Here is a 21,635-nt window from a genome sequence, read left to right on the forward strand (position 1 = left end):
TGCCGTCTCCGAAGAGCAGCATCACCGCCAGCCCCACACGTCCTCCCGGCAGCCCCGTCCTGCCCCCCAGGTCCCCTCACTTCCTCCCAGCTCTCTCCATGAATTCCCCATCTCCCTCCCCCCCGACGCTCCCGCAGGCTCACTGCGGATTTTGGCAGCGCTGCTTCTGACCTTGGCCGTCTCCCTCTCCTCTGCTCCGGTGCTGGCAGCACATCTCGGGGCTGGCTCCATCCCTCCTCCCCTCCCCTGGTGCCAGGGCCCGGGGACAGCGCGGTCCCTGCCAGCCTCGAGCCCTGTGCCACCAGCCTGGCCTGGCCCGGGGGGGAGGCCCAGCACGGCCCCCACCGCAGCGCCGAGGGGCAGCGGGGCTGCAGCCAGCGGAGACCCAGCAGCTCTGCGCGCCCCAGTCCTCCCGCTGCCGGAAACGTCCCGGACGCACCAGCACCGACCCGAACCGACCCCCCTGCTCCGAGGGGCTGCAAACGCAAGCGGCTCCCCGTGCAGCCGTCCCTCCTGAGCCCCTTCCCGGCACGGCAAGTGCTCTGGAGGTCCCACGGCCTCGGGGGCATTCCCGAGGGCTCTCCAGCTCGGGGGCTGGGCACGTCTGGGCACTCAGACCCTGCGTGGCTCTCCCCACGTCTGCCACGTGCTCCAGGCCGTGTGTCCGCGCCGATGGGCCGTTCGGGACAACCCGCGTCCCGTGACCTGCTCCTCTCCAAACACCTTCCTACCCTGGGAGGCGGCGGGTGTTGAAGCCTCTATAAACGTGGCTGGCGGGTCAGGATGCTCTTAGGTTTATCCTGAATCCCGCTTTCCCCCCCGCCCGGCTCTGGATGAGTCCCTGGGGTGCGACGCCAAGGAGAGATGGGGGAGCGCGCGGTGGGTCACAACACAGCACAAAACCGACCGCAAGCTGTTAAAGACAACAAAAACGTGCCCATCTCCACCCCGACGGGGCAAAAGGCAGGTGGCCCCGGGGGGCAGCGCGGAGCAGGGCAGGGCCGCGGCGCTGCAGGTCTCGTCCCCGCCGGGGCCGGGCGCCCGCGAGCCGCTGCAAGGGGAACGGGAGCTCGGGGGCCACCCCCAGACCCGTTTTGCTGAGTTAAATAATTTAAATAGACGTAAAACCTTCCCAGCGCAGCTTGGAAACAGAAAAAAAGCTCCTGCCCGCAGGCCGCTGGGGGCCGGGGCTGGGGCCTGGGTCCGTTTTTGGGTGAAAAAGAGCGGCAGCACGTGCAGCGGGGCGAGCGCTCTGCGAAATGCGGAAAGTGTCCCCGGCCGCAGGGCCCCCGTGTCCCCAGGTGCCCCCCGGGGCCCTGCACTGTCCCCAGTGGGGCGGGTGGCCCCAGGTGCCCCGGCACGTCCTGCCCCCTCCCTGCAGGGCCCGCCCTGGGGGCCCACGGAGGGTCCCGGTGCACGCCTGGGAGTGTGTGTGTGTGTGTGTGTAACCATGGGGCAGCCCCATTGCACGCGTGTGTGTGCGTGCGCAGGTGTGTGCACATCCCTGGAGCAGCCCCATCTCGCTTGTGCACGCGTGTGTGCACGCCGGGGCAGCACACCGTACCCGCCTGTGTGTGTGCGTGTGTGTGTGCACACGTGTGCGTGCCTGTGCACCCCTGGGGCAGCCCTGTTGCACACGTGTGTGTGCGTGTGCGTGTGTGCATCCCTGGGGCAGCCCCGTTGTAGGTGCATCTGCCTGTGTGCGTGTGCCTGTGCGTGTGTGCTGTGTGTGTGTGCCTGTGCCTGTGCGTGTGCCTGTGCGTGTGTGCGTGTGTGTGTGCGTGTGTGCTGTGTGTGCCTGTGCCTGTGCCTGTGTGCGCGCAGCGGCCGTGCACCCGCGGGGCCGGGCAGCTCGGGGGGCGCCCGCCGCCCTCCCTCCCTCCCCTCCCGCCGCGGCTCCGGGCACCGGGGGCGGCTCGGCCCGGGCGCCCGGGCTCCGGCTGGGGTAGGCAGCCCGGCGCGGGGCGGGGCGGGGAACCGGCGCGGGCAGCGGGGCGGCGGCTCGGGGCGAGGAAGGGGGAGCGGCGGGGGCAGCGCGGCGGAGCGAGCGGGGTCGGGGCGGGGGGGGCAGCGCAGCTCCGGGTCCCGGGGGGAGCAGCCCGGGGGGGTCCCGGGGCCGGCGCTCACCTCTCGCCGCGCAGCGCCGGCGGCGGCTCCATGGCGTCCCCGCAGAGCCCGGCCGAGGCGGCGGCGGGGCCGGGGGCGCCGGGGGGGCCGGGGGGGCCGGGCGCGGGGCTGGCGCTGGCGCTGGGCTGCGCGCTGAGCGGGGCGGCGCTGGTGGTGCTGGCGGGCGCGGTGCCGCGGGCGGCGCGGCCCGACCCCGCGGTGCCGGCGCGGCAGATGGAGCGGCTGGAGGAGCGGGCGGCGCGGCTCCGCGCCCGCCTCGACCGCTGCACCGTGGCCGGGCTGGCGCTGCTGGCCCTGGGCGGGCTGCTGCTCGCCGCGCTGCTGCTCGCCGCCGCCGCCGCCCGCCGCCGCGCCCGCGCCGCCCGCCGCGCCGGCGGCACCTACGGCTCGGTGCGGCTGCGGCTGCGGCGGCTCTCGGAGGGAGCGCAGGCCCTGCTCGAGGGGCAGCTCAGCCCCCCCCCGCCGCCGCCGCCGCCGCCCCCCGACGGCCGCGGCTCCTAGCGCCGCGCCCCGCTCCGCCCTGCCCCGGCGCCCCCCGGGGCCGTCCCGGCCGGGCGTCGTGCTGCTGCGCACCGGCCCCGGGCCCGGGTCCTTCTCGGCCGGGCATCGTGCTGCTCTGCACCGGCCCCAGTGCCTCCCGGCCGGGCATCATGCTGCTGCGCACCGGCCCCGGGCCCTTCCCAGCCGGGCATCGTGCTGCTCTGCACCGGCCCGGATCCTTCCCAGCCGGGCATCGTGCTGCTCTGCACCGGCCCCGGTGCCTCCCGGCCGGGCATCGTGCTGCTCTGCACCGGCCCTGGGCCCTTCCCAGCCGGGCATCGTGCTGCTCTGCACCAGCCCGGCTCCTTCCCGGCTGGGTCCCACCCGCGTGCACCAGGACACCGCGGCCCCCGGCCCCCCTGCTCGGCCCCCGGTGCCTTCCCAGCCGGGTTGGTGCCCGCCTGCACTGGGGCGACGCGGCCTTTGGACACCCTGCTCGGCCCTTCCCGGATCGAGGCCCTCGCCGCGCGCGCTGGGGCCACGCAGCCCTCGGACACCCCTTCCTGCACGGGGGTCCCACCACCGGCGCCGGAGGGACGTCGCCCGCCCGACGCCCGTGGGGTTTCCACGCATGGATGGTCGCTGCCTGCCTGGGAAGCGCAGCCCAAGCTGCTCGCCGCCGCCACGAGCCTCCCACCCGGCCACGTGCGGCTGGTGGCTCCGCTTTGGGACGTGGCTTCCAGTTTTCTGCTGCCAGTGACTCTTTTTTTAAGCAATAGTTTCTTGTAAAACAGCGTGGCGTAGGATCGGTGCTTTCACGGCTCCCAGCGGAGCGCGACGGCCAGCCAGGTGCCGGGGACGGACCCCTGCAGCCCTGCCGGCACGGCGGGCGGGTGAAGCTGGACACGCTCCCGCGCCGCCCCGAACAGAACATCCTCCTCAGAGATCCCGGTGCTCCGGCTGCAGGGGAGAGAATAACTCACAAAGCTTTGAAAAAGGTGTTTTTTTTCCTTTTCCCGTTTTCCCACTGTCTGCGGCGCGAAGGTGAAATTGCACCTTGGGAATTAAACGTGCAGCATCGTTAAAGCACAACGTTCTGCGGAAAGAAAAATCACTACGAGCAGGACGCCGAGAAAGGGAAATAATTATCCCCTAAGAAAACGCAGGTCAACAGAAGGTGGCCTTTGTCATGGACCGCGACCGGTTTTTAATCCATTCCATAAGTTATGTGCTTCAGACGTTCCCAGGCGGAAAGAAATGCCTTTGGACAGCTGGCAAGGGAGGAAAGTCACCGAGCAGCTCTGGCCGCAGCCCCGCAGCGCGGGCACGGGGCCGGGGCGCGCTGAGCATCCCGGCGGCCCCGGGGAGGGCGGGGGGGCTCCGTGGGGCCCCAGCCCGGAGCAAGCAGACTCCCCCGGGGATGGGGAGCCCCTCGGTGCCGGCGCTGCAAGCCTGATCTGGAGGGGAAACCCATTAAAGGAAGAAAATCATCAGTTTTTCTTGCTTTGAATAAGGCGGAAGGGGTCTTTAGGCGATGGGAGGTTATATTGCGTTACCCCTCGAGAAGGGCCTGCAGGATCGGGAGGGAAAAAATCCTCCTGATGGAAATATGAATACTCAAGGTGAATGAAGCGCGTTGAGGAGGGAATTCCATTAAAGAGGCTCCACCAAAGTCTCTGGGAGCGGGGAGTGATTTCGCACGAGGGGCCCGCGGGGCGAGGAGGACCCGTGCAAAGCCCGTGGCGGGGGGGGGGGGTCAGCACCCAGCTCCCCGCGGGGCGCCCGGCCGCCGGCTCTGCCCCCACCGCAGCGGCCTTCGCCTGCGCTCCAGCTTCGCGTCGGCTTGTGCTGCCTGGGGAACGGGGCTGTTTCTGCGAGGGCCCCGGCAGCGCGCGGAGCGGAGCCGCAGGACGGGGGCTGCAAGGATGCTGCCAGCCCCGGCAGGTTGGAGGAGGAGAAAAGCTCGGCGCTGCATGAACAGGCGGTGGAGGCGGCTGCTCCCCGAGCTGCACCCGGGGGAAGGGGCTCCTCCCCGGCCAGCAGCCCGCGAGCAGGGCACCGGATCTGCTCCGACCGCCGCGGTTCATCCCCGCCAGCCCTCTGCCCTGGGATACGAGCTGGGCGAGCCACAGGGGTTTTAAGGAGCCTCCTGCCCTCTGGCTTTTCCTGACCCGGAGGGAGGATCCTCACCTCCTCCGACCTTTCCTTCCCGCAGAGCGGACACAGCCTCCCGGGAGGCCCGGGGGCCCCGCGATACCTCCGTGCCCGTGCCCTAGCGCAGGGCACTTGTCCTCTTTTAAAGCATCGCCTTTCCCACCTGCTCCCCGAGCCGCTGGGGCCAAGCGCCGCGCACAAAGGGTTGTTCATCAGGCCTCAGCCCGGCCTCTCCCGGCACCAGCTCGCTTTAATGAGCCCCATCAACGCCAGCTGCATCTCTCCCTCCAGAAAGGCTGCGGCACACGATTAACTCGGGCGGCAGAGAGCAGCCACCTCCTGCAGAGGAGCCCGTCTGATAAGGCCGGAGCTCCGGAGCCGGCTGCAGCGGGAGGTGCAGGGTGCCGCTGCCCGGGGTGCAAAGCGCAGGGGACGGTGGCAGCTGCAGGGCGAGCTGGGGCGCGGGGCAGCTTTGGCTCCGAGCTGTCGTGTTCCTGCACCACCATCTCTGACCGCGGCCCCTGCGCAGCCGCTGCGGCTCCGTGCACCCCCCTGGCCCTGCTGAACGAAGGGAGATTTCTTCCCCGAAATGCGCGGCAGCAGGACAAGGCCATGAGCTCCCCAGCAGCCTCGGCTCCCCGCGGCCGCCCTGGGAACGGGAGGTGCTGGGTGCTCGGCAGGATCGAGCCTCGTGCTGGCAGGAGCTGCTCCTGCTGCCTCCTGGCCGAGCGCGGCTGCGGCAGGAGCCTCTCCCCGCAGCCCCCAGCCCCGCGCAGCCCCCAGCCCCGCGCAGCCAGGTCGGCTGCTCCCTTCTCCGGAGGCAAAGCCACAGGCCCCGCTTGGCCCAGCCCTGCGCTCAGCTGCAGCACGGGCACGGCAGGAGCAGGAGCCTGGCCGAGCTCTGCCAGCTGCGTTTGTAGGCAAAGGAGTTTAAAGGGGAAAAGCTCTTGGGGAAAAGAGACACACAAAGGGGATCGCTTCCCCCTTCCATCTGCGTCTGCGCTGCTGCGCGCGGCCTAACGACAGCACTCAATACCCCGGAGAGCCAATTAGTGCCGGCAGCGCAGCCGGAGCCAAAGCCAGGCTGCTCTCAACTTCATTTTCTTAATACAGTCGCATTGTCTTGGAGAAGCGCTGCAGCTCAGGGGAAGGTGCAGAGCCGGTTCGCAGGGTGAATGCTCTGCGCGGGAGACGGCGGGAGCAGCCGGGCGCAGCGAGCGGGAGCCCAAGGGCACCCTCGGGGCTCTGCTTCCCCCGGGCAGCGCGAAGGGGGCCGCCGGCCACCCCCACCAAGCGCCAAAGCAACGTTTCATCAGGTTTTTATTTGAAACTCATGAACAACCTTCATGACATTCCTGTAAACCCCTTCCACAAAGCACAGGGAAGTGAATCCCCCCTCTCCGCGCGTCACCAGAACGGCCCCGGTCTGCGCTGGGCTCAGCTCTGCCGAGCGACTCGGCATGGCTGAGCCCAGGGAGCTGACGCGGGATGCGGCGGTCGCGCGGGTGATGAGCTGGCACCCCGGAGATGGAAGACACCAGGACTACAGGGCAGAGAGGGCGCGAGGTGGGGCCAGGAATTACATTTCTCTCTTACGTCTCCTCTCATGTAAATTTAAGGCTTTGCTGTCGGTTCCCTCTAAGCCCAGGGGCCACAAGGGCCACGGGTCCAGCTGCAGCTCCTCAGCGCGGGGGTGGCAAGAGGCCAGCTCCAGCCTCAGCAACAACCGCTTGCGTAAACCCAGTGGCAGAAGCGGTGCCGCCCTGGAGAGGCAGAGGAGGAAACCTCCCAACGACCCGGCAGCTCTCGGAGCGCCGCTCCGCGCCCCACGCCGCCGTCTCGCGTGCAGCAGGCGCGTTTCAGCTGAGCACAAATGGCTGCGGACCTTCGAAAAGGAACAAGATAAACCTACTGCCTCCTCTGCTGTTCAACACATACGGAAACCTTTATAGCTGGTCAGAAACACGGGTCACCCCGCGTGGGGAGAGGAAAAACACTGCTGGAAAGATTGAAGTCCACCAAGCGGGTGAGCAACGGCATGAAAGTACTTCTGCTTCTCAGGAAATTCTTCTCACTGAAGCCAGCTGAGAAACCATGTGCCAGACTCCTCACATGAACACGTCCTCGTAGCCTTGCGGGGGAAGGTGGTCTGGATTTGGCCTGGGAAGGAATTTAGAGCACAGTTAAATCAGGAGGGAGAGCTCAGGCCCTCAGCAAGAGGGATGAGCCAGGAGATGCAGGGCTGTGAAGAGCAGGGGCTCTTCAGCCCCCCACCGCAGGGGCTACCCAGGCATGCCCAAATACCTACCCAGCCGTGTTGGCCCCTAACGGACCAAAGGGGTCGAATCTGGCACCTGGTGGAACTGCTCCTGGGGGAAGCCGGCTCGGGAGACCTGCAGATGGGTCTAGGCCAGGCCACGGGATCCCGGATCTGAGAGGATCAGCAATCATTCCTCCACCCCGACCTCTGGGGAGAAGAGAGGCAGAAAGGTGAGGGAGCCGCCCTGGTCCAGACCCTGCTGCAGGGACGCCGGTCAGTGGGAACCCAGGGTTAAACCGAGACACGCCACACGGAGCGCGTGGGACCTAACACATCGTATCACGTGCCAGGACAACCCAGCAAGACGAGCACGCGGCAGCCAGACAAAGAGCCTTTCACGGGTGCGGAGGAGAGGCACGGCAGACCCTTGTCCCCACGGTGGCTGCTGTCTGCCACAGGAGGCAACCCGAACACATCACGCCCTGCTCCTATCACAGCCCTGCAGACCTGCCCCCAGCTTACGGTCACAGGCGGGATGCGAATCAAGGCTCAACATCATGCCCGACACTGTGCCGAGGCGGGAGTCCTATGGCTGCAGCATGCACCCCCGAGCCAGGGCACCGCCACGCCAGCAAACACCAAAGTCTGGCTGGAAACATGCACAGGAAAACAGCAGCGCTCCGCTCCGCCTGCCCCGCTTGCTCTGCGCAGTGCCAGTGACAACACAGACCCCTGGGTTTCCCTCAGCTGCCGAGAAAACGGGCTGGAACAGCAACTTCCCTCTTCCTCCGGTTCCTGCAAGGAGCTGCCCTGATTGAGGGGACCGGCAATGGCTGGGTAAGTTCCCTGGCTGGCTGCTGACTGTGCTCCAGGGGATCCGTCGGACACCGGCTCGTAGTGCCGTCTCCGCTCCCGGCTCTCCCCAGGCGAGCGTTACGTCCTGCCCCTGCGCGGTGTCGCAAGAGCTCGCGGATCCGGCCGAGGCTCCCGCCGCCTTTCCAAAGAACTGCCTGGAAGTCCAAAGAACTGCCTGGAAGTCATTTGCTGGCCGCAGCGGCTCCTCGGAGCTGCCCCACGCTGCGAGTGCCATTCTTCATGGTCGGCTTTGTGCAAACTCGGCTGGAGCCTCTGGACACCGCTACCATCGTGCAAGTCATTAACAGCCGTGCTAATGAGTTCCATTACGCCAGGCGGGCTGCCCAAAATGCCCCGGGACAGCCCAGCCCCACGAGCATATGCCTGGGAGTCTCCGTCTCCAGCCTCAGCTCTGGCAGGTGTCAGCACACAAATCTGCTTCCATTTACAATCTTTTTTGTCCTCTACAGAGAAACTTCTGATGAAGGGCTGGAGGCAGTGAGGGAAACAGGGTTCCCCCACAGCTGAAACCCCTCTCCTTGTGCTATCGGGTTTCCTTCCAGCCACCCAGGCTCCAGGCCTCCCATTCCAGCAAGGGCAGGACATTTTTAGCTGGCCCTTTTCTAGCCAAACCCTCGGAGCACTATCTTGCAAGAGGGAAAAAATGACATCCCCATAGGACAGCGGTTCCAAACAGGACTCCCATGGGCTGCAGGATGCTCTGCAGTAATTCCAAGAGCTGGTTTTCATCTGACCACGTGCTTTTAACAGGAATGGAAAATGACAGGTTCTCCTTTCCCAACCAAACCAAAGACCCAGAGAGAGAGACGCGTGTAGAGCACCCCTCCAAAGAGCCCTGCCTCTGCCCGGGCTTCCTCCAGCATCCCTGCTCCCAAGTGCCTCAGACAGCCTGGAGGTTCACAACCAGGACTTGAGAATCTGTGGGCTCAGGTTTAAGCCTCTCCTACAGACTGCCGGGCTGCAGGCACAGCAGCTGCTAACATTTTATATTAGAGGCTTACATTCACTTAACGATGTATTCAGCTTTGACTGACTGAAGGAATTACTGCATTTTAAATGAATACAAGCTGATTATTAAACAGACGCAGATTGCAACTTATCATCTATGCAAGAGACAGGATCTTATTATGATATTAGAACCATATTGAGGTTTAGCAACTGTCAATTGGTGCCTTGCAATTTACACAGAGTAGCTGCCTCGTTACAGCCTGCACTTGGGACGTTTCCCGGGATGCCTGACCCGGGCAGACTCCAGCTATTGCAGAGAAGTCCCCAGCCACCGCCACACGCAGCGAGGGCAGAGCGGGGACACGCTCCCCAGGCGTGCAGAGCACCACTTCTCCCAGCCGCGCTCACCTAAAAGGATCCAGGTCTTCCACACCAACAGCAAAGGGGCCCGTGGGAGAAGGCCTGAAACACAAGACAGTGAGCGAGATTTTGGCCACGGGGAGAGACAGGCCACACGGAGCTGGAAGGAAGGACAGGGCAGCGCAGCCAGCATGTTTGCTGTAGGTGCTTTTCCACCGCAACAGCGCTGGCTCCACGCTGCAGATCCAAAGGACTCCGGGTGACCGAGGGCTCCCGTGTGAACAGGCTGGCATTAGGAGAACCCGCTCCACGTCCAGGACACCGCGTTCTCTGCTCTGGGGTGCAGCTGGGTGTGGACACCAGTGCGCGCGGCAGGCTTTGGGAAGCTTGCTGAGATGAAGGGTGCCCTGCTGCTCCCGCTGCTCTGGGTGGGAGCTATCTGCGGACGCTGGGAGTTTCCACACCAGGGGCTCCCCGAGCAGTGCTGGGCTAGGCCAGGCTCTCCACCGTGTCCCAGCCAGCTACACAAAGACAGCCCTGCTTCCAGGAGCGTGAGGACAGTGGGGCGGGGAGAGCCTGCAGCCAGCTGTCACGTCTCCTTGCCAATGACATGGTTTCAGCGCCCGGTCTAGCCCCAGCCTGTCTGCCCACGGGCACGCTGGGCCTCCCTGGGGAGGAGCTGGCACCCTGAGCGGCCCCGAGCACTGGTGAGCAGCAGTGGGGTTGAAGGAACACGGGGTGACATGCAAGACAGAAGCCACGGCCAGTCCCCCAGAGATGCAGAGCCACTGCGGTGCCGCTGACTTCTAGCTAACGGGGATTAGAAAGGGAGGGACCCGTCTGCCAAGCACGAGGGGCGGCTGGGCACAAAGGGACCAGGGATGGTGAAGAAGGTGCTGCGTGTCCCCTCACCTCAGCTTTGCCAGCAAATGGTTTCAAGGGGGATGCAGGGCCACGCGAGCAAGAAGAGGTCTCTGGACCACACCCCTCCCGGGCCTTGCCCCAAGCTCCAGCCAGGGCGACGGTGCTGGGAAGGCAGCTCTGCCTGCCGCAGCGAGGCAGAGGCCTTGCCTGACCCTTTGAGGAGCCCGCAGCTCTGTGCAAAGCTAAGGCAGAGCTCTGCACCCCCCCACCGCTCTGCTGTCAGCACAGTCCCCACAGCTCTGCCAGAGCCCATGGCCCGAACTGACACCCGGAGCCGTTTCCCTCCTGGAGGCTGCTCAGCCCCGTGACAGCGCTGCCTTTCCCACTGCCATCCTTTCTCTGCCAGAGCCCTGACGGTCCCTCAGGCAGCGCTGGGCAGGGCCTCTCTCCTTCCATCCCCCACCTCCCCCCAGCCCTGCACTCTGCCCTGTCCCTGCTGGGTTGTGGGTCTGCAGCTAAATCCCCAGGCAGTGCCCAAGGAGAGTCCGACCAGCAGACAGCTCCTGAACAGCCCTTCCCTCAAAGGGCAGCTTAAAATTAAACCAAAGCAGGCGGCCGATGAGCCTGGAACCGGCTGGGAAGGCCTGGATCTCCTTCACTCCCCATCCCACATGTGCAAGGCGGGGATCTCCAACAAGGAGGGGGCAGACACGGAGTTTAGGGAGACCAGGACCACGTCCCATCTAACGGCTGCTCGCTCTTTACTCACCAGGATGGCTCTCTCGCGCCTGCCGGCTGCCGGGGAGGGACCCTGAGAGGGTCGTAGTCCCGAGGGAAGGCAGGATCCTTCTTCTCAGCCTGGGGCTCCTTTTTGGCCTTTTCCGTGGGGGCCCCGAAGGGAGCAATGATGCCCGAAGCAATCCTCGTCTTCAGCTCCTCGGTGTTCTTGTACACTCTGCAGGGAGGAGAGGAGGGACAGTGGGCTGGGGAGGCCGGAGCACCCATGGCTGCAGGGTGCTGACCAGGAGAGGCTGTGAGAGGGGTCGCAGGGGGAGGGATGCATGCAAAACCTCTCTGATACACGCATGCTGTGTCCCCGGCTGTCAGCACGGAGGGGACAGGAAGGGAAGGGGAAGAGCATGCAGTGGCACCACGGCCCATTCGAGGGGGCAGAAGTGCCATCCAGCCCGGGGGGACCCCTTGTGCTGTGGCCACAGCCCAATCAAGTCTGCTTTGGAGGAAAGGAGAGGACATGGCACTGTGTCTTGCTTCCCGATGTCTGTAAAGCCCTGTATCCATCCTGCAGCCCCCCCTCAGCAGAAGGGCACAGCACCGTCCCCCCTACCCAGCCGCGTGGCGCTAGGAACGAGCTATGTGCCACGCTGTTGCTGTGAACACAGGCAGGAAGCAACCACCAGGTTCAGAAAGGACGAGGGAGAGGGAAGAAACGGGCAGACAGGCTGGCAGGCCCTTGGGTTTGTCCTGGAGAGGAGAGTCCTCCAGCCTCCTCCTAATGCGCTCTCTGTTCCCACCTGTCCCCTCTCCCCAGGCCTATGGGACATCTTCTCCTGCATAAAATGCTGGGGACGGAGATTACTTGTGGAAATCGTCCAGATGTTCTGGGTTGATGTAATCGGCCACCGTCAAGGTCACATCTGCCACCTTCTGAGAGCTGCGATCCTACAAAGGACAGGTGAAACACGGAGTCAGCAGCCGGGCAGAATCGGGACTGAGGGAAGGAGCAGCTGTGACCCCAGGCAAGGTCTCGGGATGCACGAGGAACGGGGCTCGCCGGACGCCTGCCCACAGCAGTGCGCAGTGCCTGAATCCCCAAGAGCAAACAAGCTCCCGCGTCCAGCGAGGCTCTCCCTGCTCGCTCCCCCAGCCGGGGCTGTACAGGGTCAAAGACAAATCCTGTGGCACAGCCTGGGCCCACGGCGTGGGGCAGAGAGTCCCTGGGCAGGTGCTCAGTAGAGACAGGGCAAGCGATCTAGAAACACATCCTGAGCTGGAAAAGGGACACAAAAGGGGCAGCTGCTGGGCCAGTGCATGCAAAGCAGACTGCATCCCTGTCCTGACGCAGCTGATGCTCGAGCAGCCACACGTGCCACTGCACAGGCTGGTTTGCAGATCACAACCTACTGCTTTACAGCCACCGGGTCTGCCCCATGCAAACTCCGCAGCTGGGACAAATGAGGAAAAAATGCTGCTGCAAGGTCTAACAAGTAGAAGCGAAACATTTTAAAAATGGGTTCTGCTGTTCTTTGCACCCGGGGCATTTTGGGTGACAGTGACTGCTGCACCGGGAGGACCACAGTGCCTGCAGGGACCAGCCCCGATGCTCACCATGACGTTGAGGATCATGCTGTCTTCCACCATGATCGCCTTCAGCAGCAGCTCGCGGGAATCGTCCGTGGACTTGTAGCGCAGCGTGTACAGCTCCTTGTTGGCCTGCCAGCCGTCCGGCAGCAGCTCTGACTTCCTTTCATCAGGACCTGGCTGCAAGGAGAGAGACGCTGCTGAGGCCTTGACCACCAGCCCAAATTGCTGCAGGGCCAGGAAAACCTGTCCTGGCCATGTGGAGAGATCCGGGAGGAGATCGAGGTCTCCTGCAGGGATCCCTCCGTTCGACCCTAGGCTTCGACTACAGCAGCAGGGTCTGATCGCCAGTGCACAGGGCCTGCCCACCCCCCACGGGACCCCTGCCCTGGCACAGGAGGGGACACAACCGCCCTTTGCCCACTGAGAAGATGCAGACGGGGGGACGATGCTCTTCACTGCCCGGCACCTCTCGACCCCCCAGCGTGGGATGCAGCTGCCCGGGGAAACGTCACCCTGTCTGCGCCAGCCCCAGGGCGGTCGCTGCCGGGGGGGGCATTGCTGCGGGCTGTTCCCTCCCTGGGCACCCGGGTGTTTCTCGGCTGGGACAGCGCCCTGCACCCTGGTCACTGCCTGTCCCCAGCCCTGCACCGGGTCCCCCCAGTATGGGACCCCCCCCCCCCAGCACCACACCAGCCCCCCAACCCAGGGACCCCCCTGCACTGAGGGCTCCTCCTGGGAGTACTGCAATGGGTCCCACCCACCGAAAACTGAGACTCCCCCCCAGCACCAGAACCCCCCTGAGCACCAGGTCCCCCCCAAGCACCGAGACCCCCCCCTAAACACTGAGGACCCCCCAATGAGCACTGGTGCCTCCCAAGCACTAGGACCCCCCCAGCATGGGGACTCCTCCCCAGCCCCCCACCAAGCATGGGGACACCCCCAGCACTGCACTGTCCCCCTTCCCAGTACTGCACTAGGGCCCCCAGCACTGCCCCCCCAGCACTGGGATCCGCTCAGCACCAGGACCCCCCTGAACTGAGACACCTCCCCAACACCGTGTCCCCCCCCACAAGCACCGAGTCCCCCCGAGCACTGGGACCCCCCAGCAGCGCACTGTCCCCCTTCCCAGTACCGCACTAGGCCCCCAGCACTGCCCCCCCCAGCACCAGGACCCCCCCCAACACCGGGACCCCCCCAGCACCCCCCCGAGCACCAGGACCCCCCGGCACCGGGACCCCCCAGAGCACCTTCTGGAGCACCAGGACCCCCCCGAGCACCCCCCCGAGCACCGGGCACTCCCCGAGCACCGGGCGCTCCCCCCCAGAACCCCCCCCCGAGCACCGGGACCCCCCCAGCAGCCTCCCGAGCACCGGGAACCCCCCAGAACCCCCTCGAGCACCAGAACCCCCCAGCACCGGGACCCCCCCCAGCACCTCCTGGAGCACCAGGACCCCCCCGAGCACCGGAACCTTCCCGAGTACCGCGACCCCCCCGAGCACCCCCCAGCACCGGGACCCCCCCCCCCAGCACCGGGACCCTTCGTGCCCCCGGCCCCGCACGGCGGAGGCCCCGCAGGCGCCGGGCTGGGGCTGGGGGCGGCGGCTCGGCGGCTGGGAAAGGCCGCGGCCTGGCGGGGCCTAGCGGCGCCCCGGGCCGAGCCGAGCCGAGCCGGGCCGGGCCGGGCCGGGCCGGGGGGGCGGGCGGTACCTGGTCGCCGGCGCCCAGGCAGCGGTAGCCGTGCCGCACCAGCTCCCAGTGGACGCCGCAGAGCAGCGCGTCCTGCGGGCGGGAGATGGCGGCCCGCGCCGAGGCGTAGAGCGGCTCCAGCCCCGCCATGACGCCGCCGCGAGCGGGGAGCGGGGAGCCGGGAGCAGCCGCGGGGCCCCGCCGGGGGGAGCGCGAGGGCCGCGGCCGACGCCGCCACCGCAGCGCCGCGCTGGGGGCCGGGCCTATGTGTGGGGCTGGGTTATGGGCTGGGCTGTGGGGCCAGACTGGGTTGTGGGGCCTGGCTGTGGGGCTGGGTTACAGGCTGGGCTGTGGGGCTGGGCTATGGACTGGGCTGTGGGGCTGAGCTGGGCTGGGCTGTGGGGCCTGGCTGTGGGGCCGGGCTATGGGCTGGGCTGTGGGGCCAGACTGGGTTGTGGGGCCTGGCTGTGGGGCTGGGTTACAGGCTGGGCTGTGGGGCTGGGCTATGGACTGGGCTGTGGGGCTGAGCTGGGCTGGGCTGTGGGGCCTGGCTGTGGGGCCGGGCTATGGGCTGGGCTGTGGGGCCAGACTGGGTTGTGGGGCCTGGCTGTGGGGCTGGGTTACAGGCTGGGCTGTGGGGCTGGGCTATGGACTGGGCTGTGGGGCTGAGCTGGGCTGGGCTGTGGGGCCTGGCTGTGGGGCCGGGCTATGGGCTGGGCTGTGGGGCCAGACTGGGTTGTGGGGCCTGGCTGTGGGGCTGGGTTACAGGCTGGGCTGTGGGGCTGGGCTATGGACTGGGCTGTGGGGCTGAGCTGGGCTGGGCTGTGGGGCCTGGCTGTGGGGCCGGGCTATGGGCTGGGCTGTGGGGCCAGACTGGGTTGTGGGGCCTGGCTGTGGGGCTGGGTTACAGGCTGGGCTGTGGGGCTGGGCTATGGACTGGGCTGTGGGGCTGAGCTGGGCTGGGCTGTGGGGCCTGGCTGTGGGGCCGGGCTATGGGCTGGGCTGTGGGGCCAGACTGGGTTGTGGGGCCTGGCTGTGGGGCTGGGTTACAGGCTGGGCTGTGGGGCTGGGCTATGGACTGGGCTGTGGGGCTGAGCTGGGCTGGGCTGTGGGGCCTGGCTGTGGGGCCGGGCTATGGGCTGGGCTGTGGGGCCAGACTGGGTTGTGGGGCCTGGCTGTGGGGCTGGGTTACAGGCTGGGCTGTGGGGCTGGGCTATGGACTGGGCTGTGGGGCTGAGCTGGGCTGGGCTGTGGGGCCTGGCTGTGGGGCCGGGCTATGGGCTGGGCTGTGGGGCCAGACTGGGTTGTGGGGCCTGGCTGTGGGGCTGGGTTACAGGCTGGGCTATGGACTGGGCTGTGGGGCCCAGGTTCACTTTTGGGGCCAGGCTGTGGGGCCCAGGCTGGGCTGTGGGCCAGGCTGCGGCTTCAGGGTCCCGTGGGGGGGGTCCCGTGGTGGGGGGCCCGGTGGGGCCGCGCACGCTAGAGGGTCCCCGTCCCCGGCGGCTCCGCTCCGGTCCTGCTGCGCCCACGGGGCCCTTCCCAGGGTCCCGGCCCCCCGGCCCGACCTGGCCCGGCATCCCGGCCCCCTCTGCGGGGCTGCTCCGACCGTCTCCCTCCTCAGCTCCCTGCCCAGCAGGTCGTTCCACACGGTTTATTTTTTCTCGGCTTTTCCCTCATTTCCACTTTGCGGCATTGACCAGTTTTTCCCCATCTCCTCGGAGTGTTAAAGGGGAACCAAAGAGTTAAAAAAAACCCATAACCACCCAACGGAGCAGCCCGCGTCTGCGGGGCTGCAGGAACCTCGTGTTCCACCTGCAGCTCGGCGAAGAAAAGCCACCGCCACCACCGCTGCTGCCGGGTCTCCGAGTGCCCTGCAAATTTGTATGCGTGGGACGCATTTGCATGCGTAATTGCTCCCTTTTGGACATGGGACTGGAAACGGCGTGGGGAAGGGCTTGCGCGAGTAATTTCCACGTGCCGTTACCCTGCTCGGCTGCGCGGGGCAGTCGGGGGTCTCCGCCGCGGCCACGCGTTTGCGCCGTGCGGCTGGGAGTCCCGCTCGGTGGAGAGCTGCCCGGCTTCGTTTTCCACTTCCCGGTGCTTTTCTGCAGCCCGGCTCTTCCCAGGCACGGGTCCGCGTGGGAGCAGCGCGTTTGCTGACCCCGGCATCGAAACGGCAAGAGAACGGCGCAGGGCGCGTTCAGACGCACGCTGGGGTTCCGTGTTTGCTCCTGCTCCCCTGAGGCGCCGGTCCGGGGGGGCCACAGAGCTGCACGGCTATGACCAGGGCGATTTTCATTCCTTCCGCGTCTCCCTCCTCGGGGCCACGTTACTTATAACGCTTAAGTTCTCCTTAAAGTTGCCACTGAAAGGTGGTCAGGGACTTTTTTCCGAGCTGGTTGCTGACCCGAGCTGGTCTCCTCTGCGGTCCCGTGCCCAGCACGGGGCCGGGAGCTGCCGCTGCCGCTGCCACCGCCACCCCGTCAACGCCGGGGGCAGGAGGTGAGGCTGGAGCAATCCCTTGGATGAAGCAGCCCGGTTGCCAGGGAAAGCCGTGATCCGCTGCCTTCCAGCTCCTCTGGGATGCTCTGACTCATCTTGACTTCATTAGGCGTGTATTAATTAACGCACAGGCCACTCTTTCCACTTCCCCCTCAAGAAGCCGGTGAAGCGGAGCAGCTGACCGCAGAGCGTAGGGCTTCCTCGCCGGGGGCTGCTCCGGCGCTGCCCTCGCGTGAGTCACCCCCCCGGGGGCCGCCGAGGCCGTGCACCTCTCGCCGACCTCGCCGGCGCGGCACACGGACGGGCTGCGGAGCCAAGCCGAAGCTCTGCCCGTGGGGGAGGCGGTAGGAAAGCTGCCACGGATTTCAACAGGGCCTGGATGCCATCGCGTGTGCGCGGCACTCCGGACCTTCCCGGTGGCTTCTTTGCTCATGTGTAAGCGGGGGGAGCGTGACGCGGTTGGTGGGGGGTGGCCGGAGGCTGCGTACGGCCCGGTGACGTGGCACGGCCGTGGTCCCCGCAGCCCCTCGCCGGCGCGGCTGCCGGGGAAGGCGGCGATGCCGGGAGGCTCCTGCTCCGCTTGGGAAACCGCTGGGTCGGGATCTCCGGCGCAACGAGGGGACGGAGGGCGACCTGTCCCGAGACCTGGACGGCCTTGGTGGGAGACGGGCGCAGCGGCCCTAGGTGCAGGGCTGGGGGCTGGCGCAGGAGCGGCCACGGAGGTGCAGCGTGGTGGGACGGGTGTGGCGTCCCGTGGGGCTGGACGTGGGGCCGGGCAGAGGACTCGGGGCTCCTCCGCGCAGCAGGCCTGGGCGATGCAGCCCACGGAGGTGTCTGCTTAGCAGCAGAGGCGTCTGATCGGGTTCGGTGGGAAGGGCAGGAGATGCCTGAGCCGGAGCCTCCCCGGTGCCGGGCTCGTGGTTCCCCCCAGGCCGTTTCCACCCGCCCGCGGCTGTTTCTGATGGGCAGCGGGGCTGGTTGCAGGCTTTGGCGGCATCCACGCTTCTCTTCTCGGGCCCAGCCGTCCCCCGTGCGGGCCCGTGGCGTACCCGGGGCCCCTCCCTCGGCTCCTGGTGCCTTCGTTTGCGTGTCCTCTCCCGAGGCGGAAATCACGAGTCTTCCCCCCAAAAACCCGGTCCTCAGTCCCGGCCCGGCCCAGCACAGGCGTGAAAATGCTCCGTGCGACCTGCGTCCCGCCGGGGCACGGTGGGAGACCTCAGCAGGGATTCCCCCTCGCCCCCCGCAACCCAGCTGCAGGTCCGCGAGCGTGGCAATAATCAGGAATTTCACGTTCCAGGAAAACGCAGCCCCTTAACGCGGGGACGGGACAGGGATTTGTGCACGAGCTACACCAAGTGCTTATCAAGCTGGAGTTTTTCCATCCATCTTACTACCACCCCGCAGTGGTCACGGCCGCGCGGGAAGCCGGCCCACGTCAACGCACCGGTTAAGTAACTTCCTGGCTGCTTCGTTTCGTCAGGGAAGCTCCTCTAATTGGAGCCGAAGGCTGGGATACTTCCTCTCCCACCCTTGGACCGACGGGAGAATTCCTTCGGGCAGGCAGGGCTTTTGCAAGAGAGCTGATATTTGGGTTGCGACTTCATTTGTTTTCCCTTCCCCTGGTCAGAATGGCTGCCAGCTCCGGGCGAGAGGAGGGAGGCGCGAATGCCGCGGGGGCTGGCGCGGTGCATCCGAGGATGCTCCAGGTCCCAGGATGCTCCGGGTCCCAGGATGCTCCGGGTCCCAGGATGCTCCCCCACCGCCTTTGCTACCCGGGGGGAAACCGTCCTGCCGCGGGACCCCGGCGGCGGCTCCAGACCCGGAGCCCCGAGCTGCCTCGGCGAGGCCCCGGCAGCGGCGCTCCCGTCCCCAGGCTGCACACCGGCTGCACCGGGGCTGGCGGTGCCCGGCGCGGGGCAGGTGGAGGAAGCTCCGGCGGCGGCCAGCTTATCTCCGTCACGCTAACCGCAGCCTCCCTGACCTTCATACTTTCCGGCTGCCTCAGCGCTCCGGGTGGATGTGCCTGGGCAATGTCGTAACGAGCGCAAGAGGAAACAGATTTCCCAACCGCCCGCCTCTCTGGCAGCCCGGCAGCCCTCCGTGCCGGCAGCGCAGCCGGGGCGGCTGGTGCATCATCCGGCTGTGCCGTGCCGCGCCGGGCGAGGACCGGCCTCGGGGCACCGTGCGGCACGCGGGCCAGGCGAGCGCCGGGGCCGGAGCGCAGCCGCGGCCGGAGGGAGGAGCAGGGAGACGCGGGGATGGTCCCTGGTCCCTCTCATGGCCCTGTCGGTGTTTTCGGTGCTGCTTCGGGGAGCGGGAGGTCCCCGCGCCGCTGGGCTCAGGGTGCTCTCAGCTGGCACCCTCGGGTGCTCGGGGAGCGAGGGGGCTGGGACATTCCCCCCCCCTTGCCATGGGAGCTGCCGTGGGGACAGGAGAGCATCGTCCCTCCCTCAGGACGTTCATCCTTTCTCGTGGACGGGGAAGCCGGTGCAGCTCAGCCGGCCGAGGGGCCCGGCAAGCCCGAAGCTGAGCGGGGCCGGGGCTCGGAGCACGGACCCCCCGGCAGGTAACGCTGTGCCTCCCGCCCGCGCTGCTCCCGTCCCAGCTGAGAGCCGTGGGGAGGGATGCTCCATGGGGAGGGATGTCCTGCAGGGAGGGATGCTCCATGGGGAGGGATGCTGCATGGGGAGGGATGCCCCATGGAGAGGGATGCTCCGTGGGGAGGGATGCTCCATGGGGAGAGGTGCTCCCTGGGGAGGGATGCTCCATGGGGAGAGGTGCCCTGTGGGGAGGGATGCTCCATGGGGAGGGATGCTCCCTGGGGAGGGATGCTCCGTGGTGACGCAGGAGGGCGCAGGGCACACACAGGGCACGTGGCAGAGGGCAGCTGGCACCCTCCTCTGTGGGCTCTGCTTGGTGGCTGTGACCTCCTGTCCCCTGCAATCGCCGTGGCAGGGGACACCGGCAGGACAGGGCATCGCCGTGCCTGGGCTGCAGGCCGGCGTTGCTGGCAGCCGGGACCAGCCTTGCCCCTCGTCTCCCCGGGGCTCCCGGCGTTTCCCGGAGCAGGAGGGCGGCCGTTCCGCGAAAACTCGACCTCCTCCGAAGTTCCCCTAAATTCAATTCTCGGGAAAGACGACACCAAGGGAAGAGAAAGGAGGTTTTTCTCTGGGGAAGAAATTCCAGGCACACGCTGGCAGCCGCCGCGGCAGGAGGGGCGGGCGGCGAGAGCAGGCCCTCCGCCGCGGCGCAGAGCGCACACGCAATTAGCACTTCCAGGACGCCGAGCACGCTTGAACGCTGTGTTTAAAGCGGATCGAATCCCCGTCCGAGCGGGGCTGCCAACGCGTTTTGAAAATAATTAGGAAGCCAATCGTTCCAGTGCTTCCCAGAACAGCCCTGCGGTGGAAACCCTGGGGGTTCAGCAGCGCACAGCAATCCGGGTGCAAAGCCCCAAGCCCCGGGGGCTGCTCTGCCCGGCCGCAGTGCCTCGCGGAGGGCTTCATCGCTTAATTTGAAACAGGGCGGGTTGCTCCGGCTGCAGGGCGATGCTACAGCCGGCACCGCGAGGCGTTTCTCCCTCCCTCGTGGCCCAAGCACGGGTGGATGAAACAGTTTGGGAACAAACCTCCCTCCGTTGCAATTTGAGGCACAGGCTCACGTATGGTATGTAACAACTCACATTTTTTCCGGTTTGCTAATTAAGATATAGAATAAAAGGCATTAAAATGTGAGGCTGGGTATTTAAAGGGGAAATTCTCCTCTAGGTGCCAGGTAAATTAAAAGAAGGGGGAGGAAAAAAAAAAGAGGGCGAGAGGTACAGCCACAACCTGCAAGAAGAACACATGGAAAAGGAAACGCCTCTGTCGCGCCGAGCACTGCATGTGTGCGTGCGCGGGTGAGGGCGAGGGGACACCGCAGCCCCCGTCTGTGCAGGGGGCCCTTGCTCCCGCACGGCTGCAGCCGCAGGAGCCCCACGGCACGGCACGGCACGGCACGGCACGGTGCAATGCGGCTTGGTGCAGCACGGCACAGCACGGCGTCATGCAGCGTGGCATGGAGCAGCGTGGCGTGGCATGGTCCGGCACAGCACGGCGTCGTGCAGCGTGGCATGGAGCATGGCACAGTGCAGCACGGTGCAGCGTGGCACGGCACAGCCGTCTCATGCCAGTCCCCAGCACCGCTGCCCGGGCAGAGCCCCCGGCGAGCCCCGCAGCCCAGCGCGGAAGGGGCCACGGCTGCTGTCGTGCCGGGATCCCAGGCCTGGGCTCACCCGCCTGCTCCGGGGAAACCCCGGGGCCAGGAGGAGCCGCGTCCCCGGGCATCGCTGCGAGCCGGAGCTCCCCGCCTGCCCCACGCGCCTCTTCGGCCGGGTACCTCCTGCGCCATCCGCGCTTACACATGCAAAGCATTAGGGTTTGTTTAGAAACTCTTTATTATCATATTTTGTTCTCTATTTCCTACAAATTAAATTTGCTGAGGGATATGTGAATATTGTGAAATGATTTTTGAGAATAGTTCCTCTGGGTTTTTTAATTTCCTTTGTATTAAATTTTTACAGTGTTTAAAGGACTATGAAAAATCAAAAGAAGAAGAAGAAGAAGAAAAGTAGGACAAAATGCAGAGGGGGAACGGCGAGGAGAGGCAGCTGGCCGCCGGGGCGCGGAGGCACATCGGGGCCGGTAGCCGCTGCTGCCCGCTGTTGGTGTGGGAGGCGAGTGCGGGGCCTTGCACCGATTCCACCCCGGAGGCAGAGCAAACACAGCCCAGATTTCTTTGCAAACGCATCCCGGAGTCGGGGCTGCAGCCGGGTGCTGGGGGGGCTCAGGGCGCCCGGGGACCCTCTGCGCTGCCCGCGAGCCCGGCGGCGGGGAGCTCGCTCCGGCTTTCGCCAGCCGGCCCGCCCAGCCTTTCCCTTTTCTTTGCTCCGGGTGCCAGATGAGGGCAGAGCAATTATTCTTATATATATATATAAAAGAATATATTATATATATTCTTATAATTCCAATGCAGAGCGATTATTTTGTGCAGACACGAGAGCCCCAGCCGGGGTGGT

The 21,635-nt window shown here is 66.3% G+C and overlaps 1 protein-coding gene and 1 long non-coding RNA gene across 2 annotated transcripts; one reads left to right on the forward strand and one right to left on the reverse strand.

Moving 5' to 3' along the window:
* Window positions 1-6,064: 6,064 nt before the first annotated feature.
* Window positions 6,065-14,345, reverse strand: PSMF1 (proteasome inhibitor subunit 1). The gene is made up of 7 exons (XM_064521681.1): window positions 14,099-14,345; window positions 12,416-12,568; window positions 11,667-11,749; window positions 10,839-11,024; window positions 9,254-9,307; window positions 7,070-7,228; window positions 6,065-6,921 (listed from the first exon to the last, which is right to left on the reverse strand). The coding sequence occupies exons 1-7, from the start codon at window positions 14,225-14,227 to the stop codon at window positions 6,870-6,872; spliced, it is 816 nt and encodes a 271-aa protein (XP_064377751.1). The 5' UTR covers window positions 14,228-14,345; the 3' UTR covers window positions 6,065-6,869.
* Window positions 14,346-19,391: 5,046 nt separating this feature from the next.
* Window positions 19,392-21,063, forward strand: LOC135330073 (uncharacterized). Its single transcript, XR_010391829.1, has 2 exons — window positions 19,392-20,245; window positions 20,347-21,063. It is a non-coding gene; the product is annotated as an uncharacterized LOC135330073 (long non-coding RNA).
* The last annotated feature ends 572 nt before the right edge of the window (window positions 21,064-21,635 follow it).

The sequence above is a fragment of the Dromaius novaehollandiae genome, chromosome 16, assembly GCF_036370855.1.
Source record: "Dromaius novaehollandiae isolate bDroNov1 chromosome 16, bDroNov1.hap1, whole genome shotgun sequence".
Lineage (NCBI taxonomy): Eukaryota > Metazoa > Chordata > Aves > Casuariiformes > Dromaiidae > Dromaius > Dromaius novaehollandiae.

Coding starts and splice junctions, on each gene's coding strand:
- PSMF1 (XM_064521681.1), bottom strand. CDS start 14,227: ATGGCGGGGCTGGAGCCGCTCTACGCCTCGGCGCGGGCCGCCATCTCC. Junction 9,308..10,838: donor GGCGCGAGAGAGCCATCCTG/GTGAGTAAAGAG, acceptor CTTGTGTTTCAG/GCCTTCTCCCACGGGCCCCT. Junction 7,229..9,253: donor GAAGACCTGGATCCTTTTAG/GTGAGCGCGGCT, acceptor TCTTCTCCCCAG/AGGTCGGGGTGGAGGAATGA.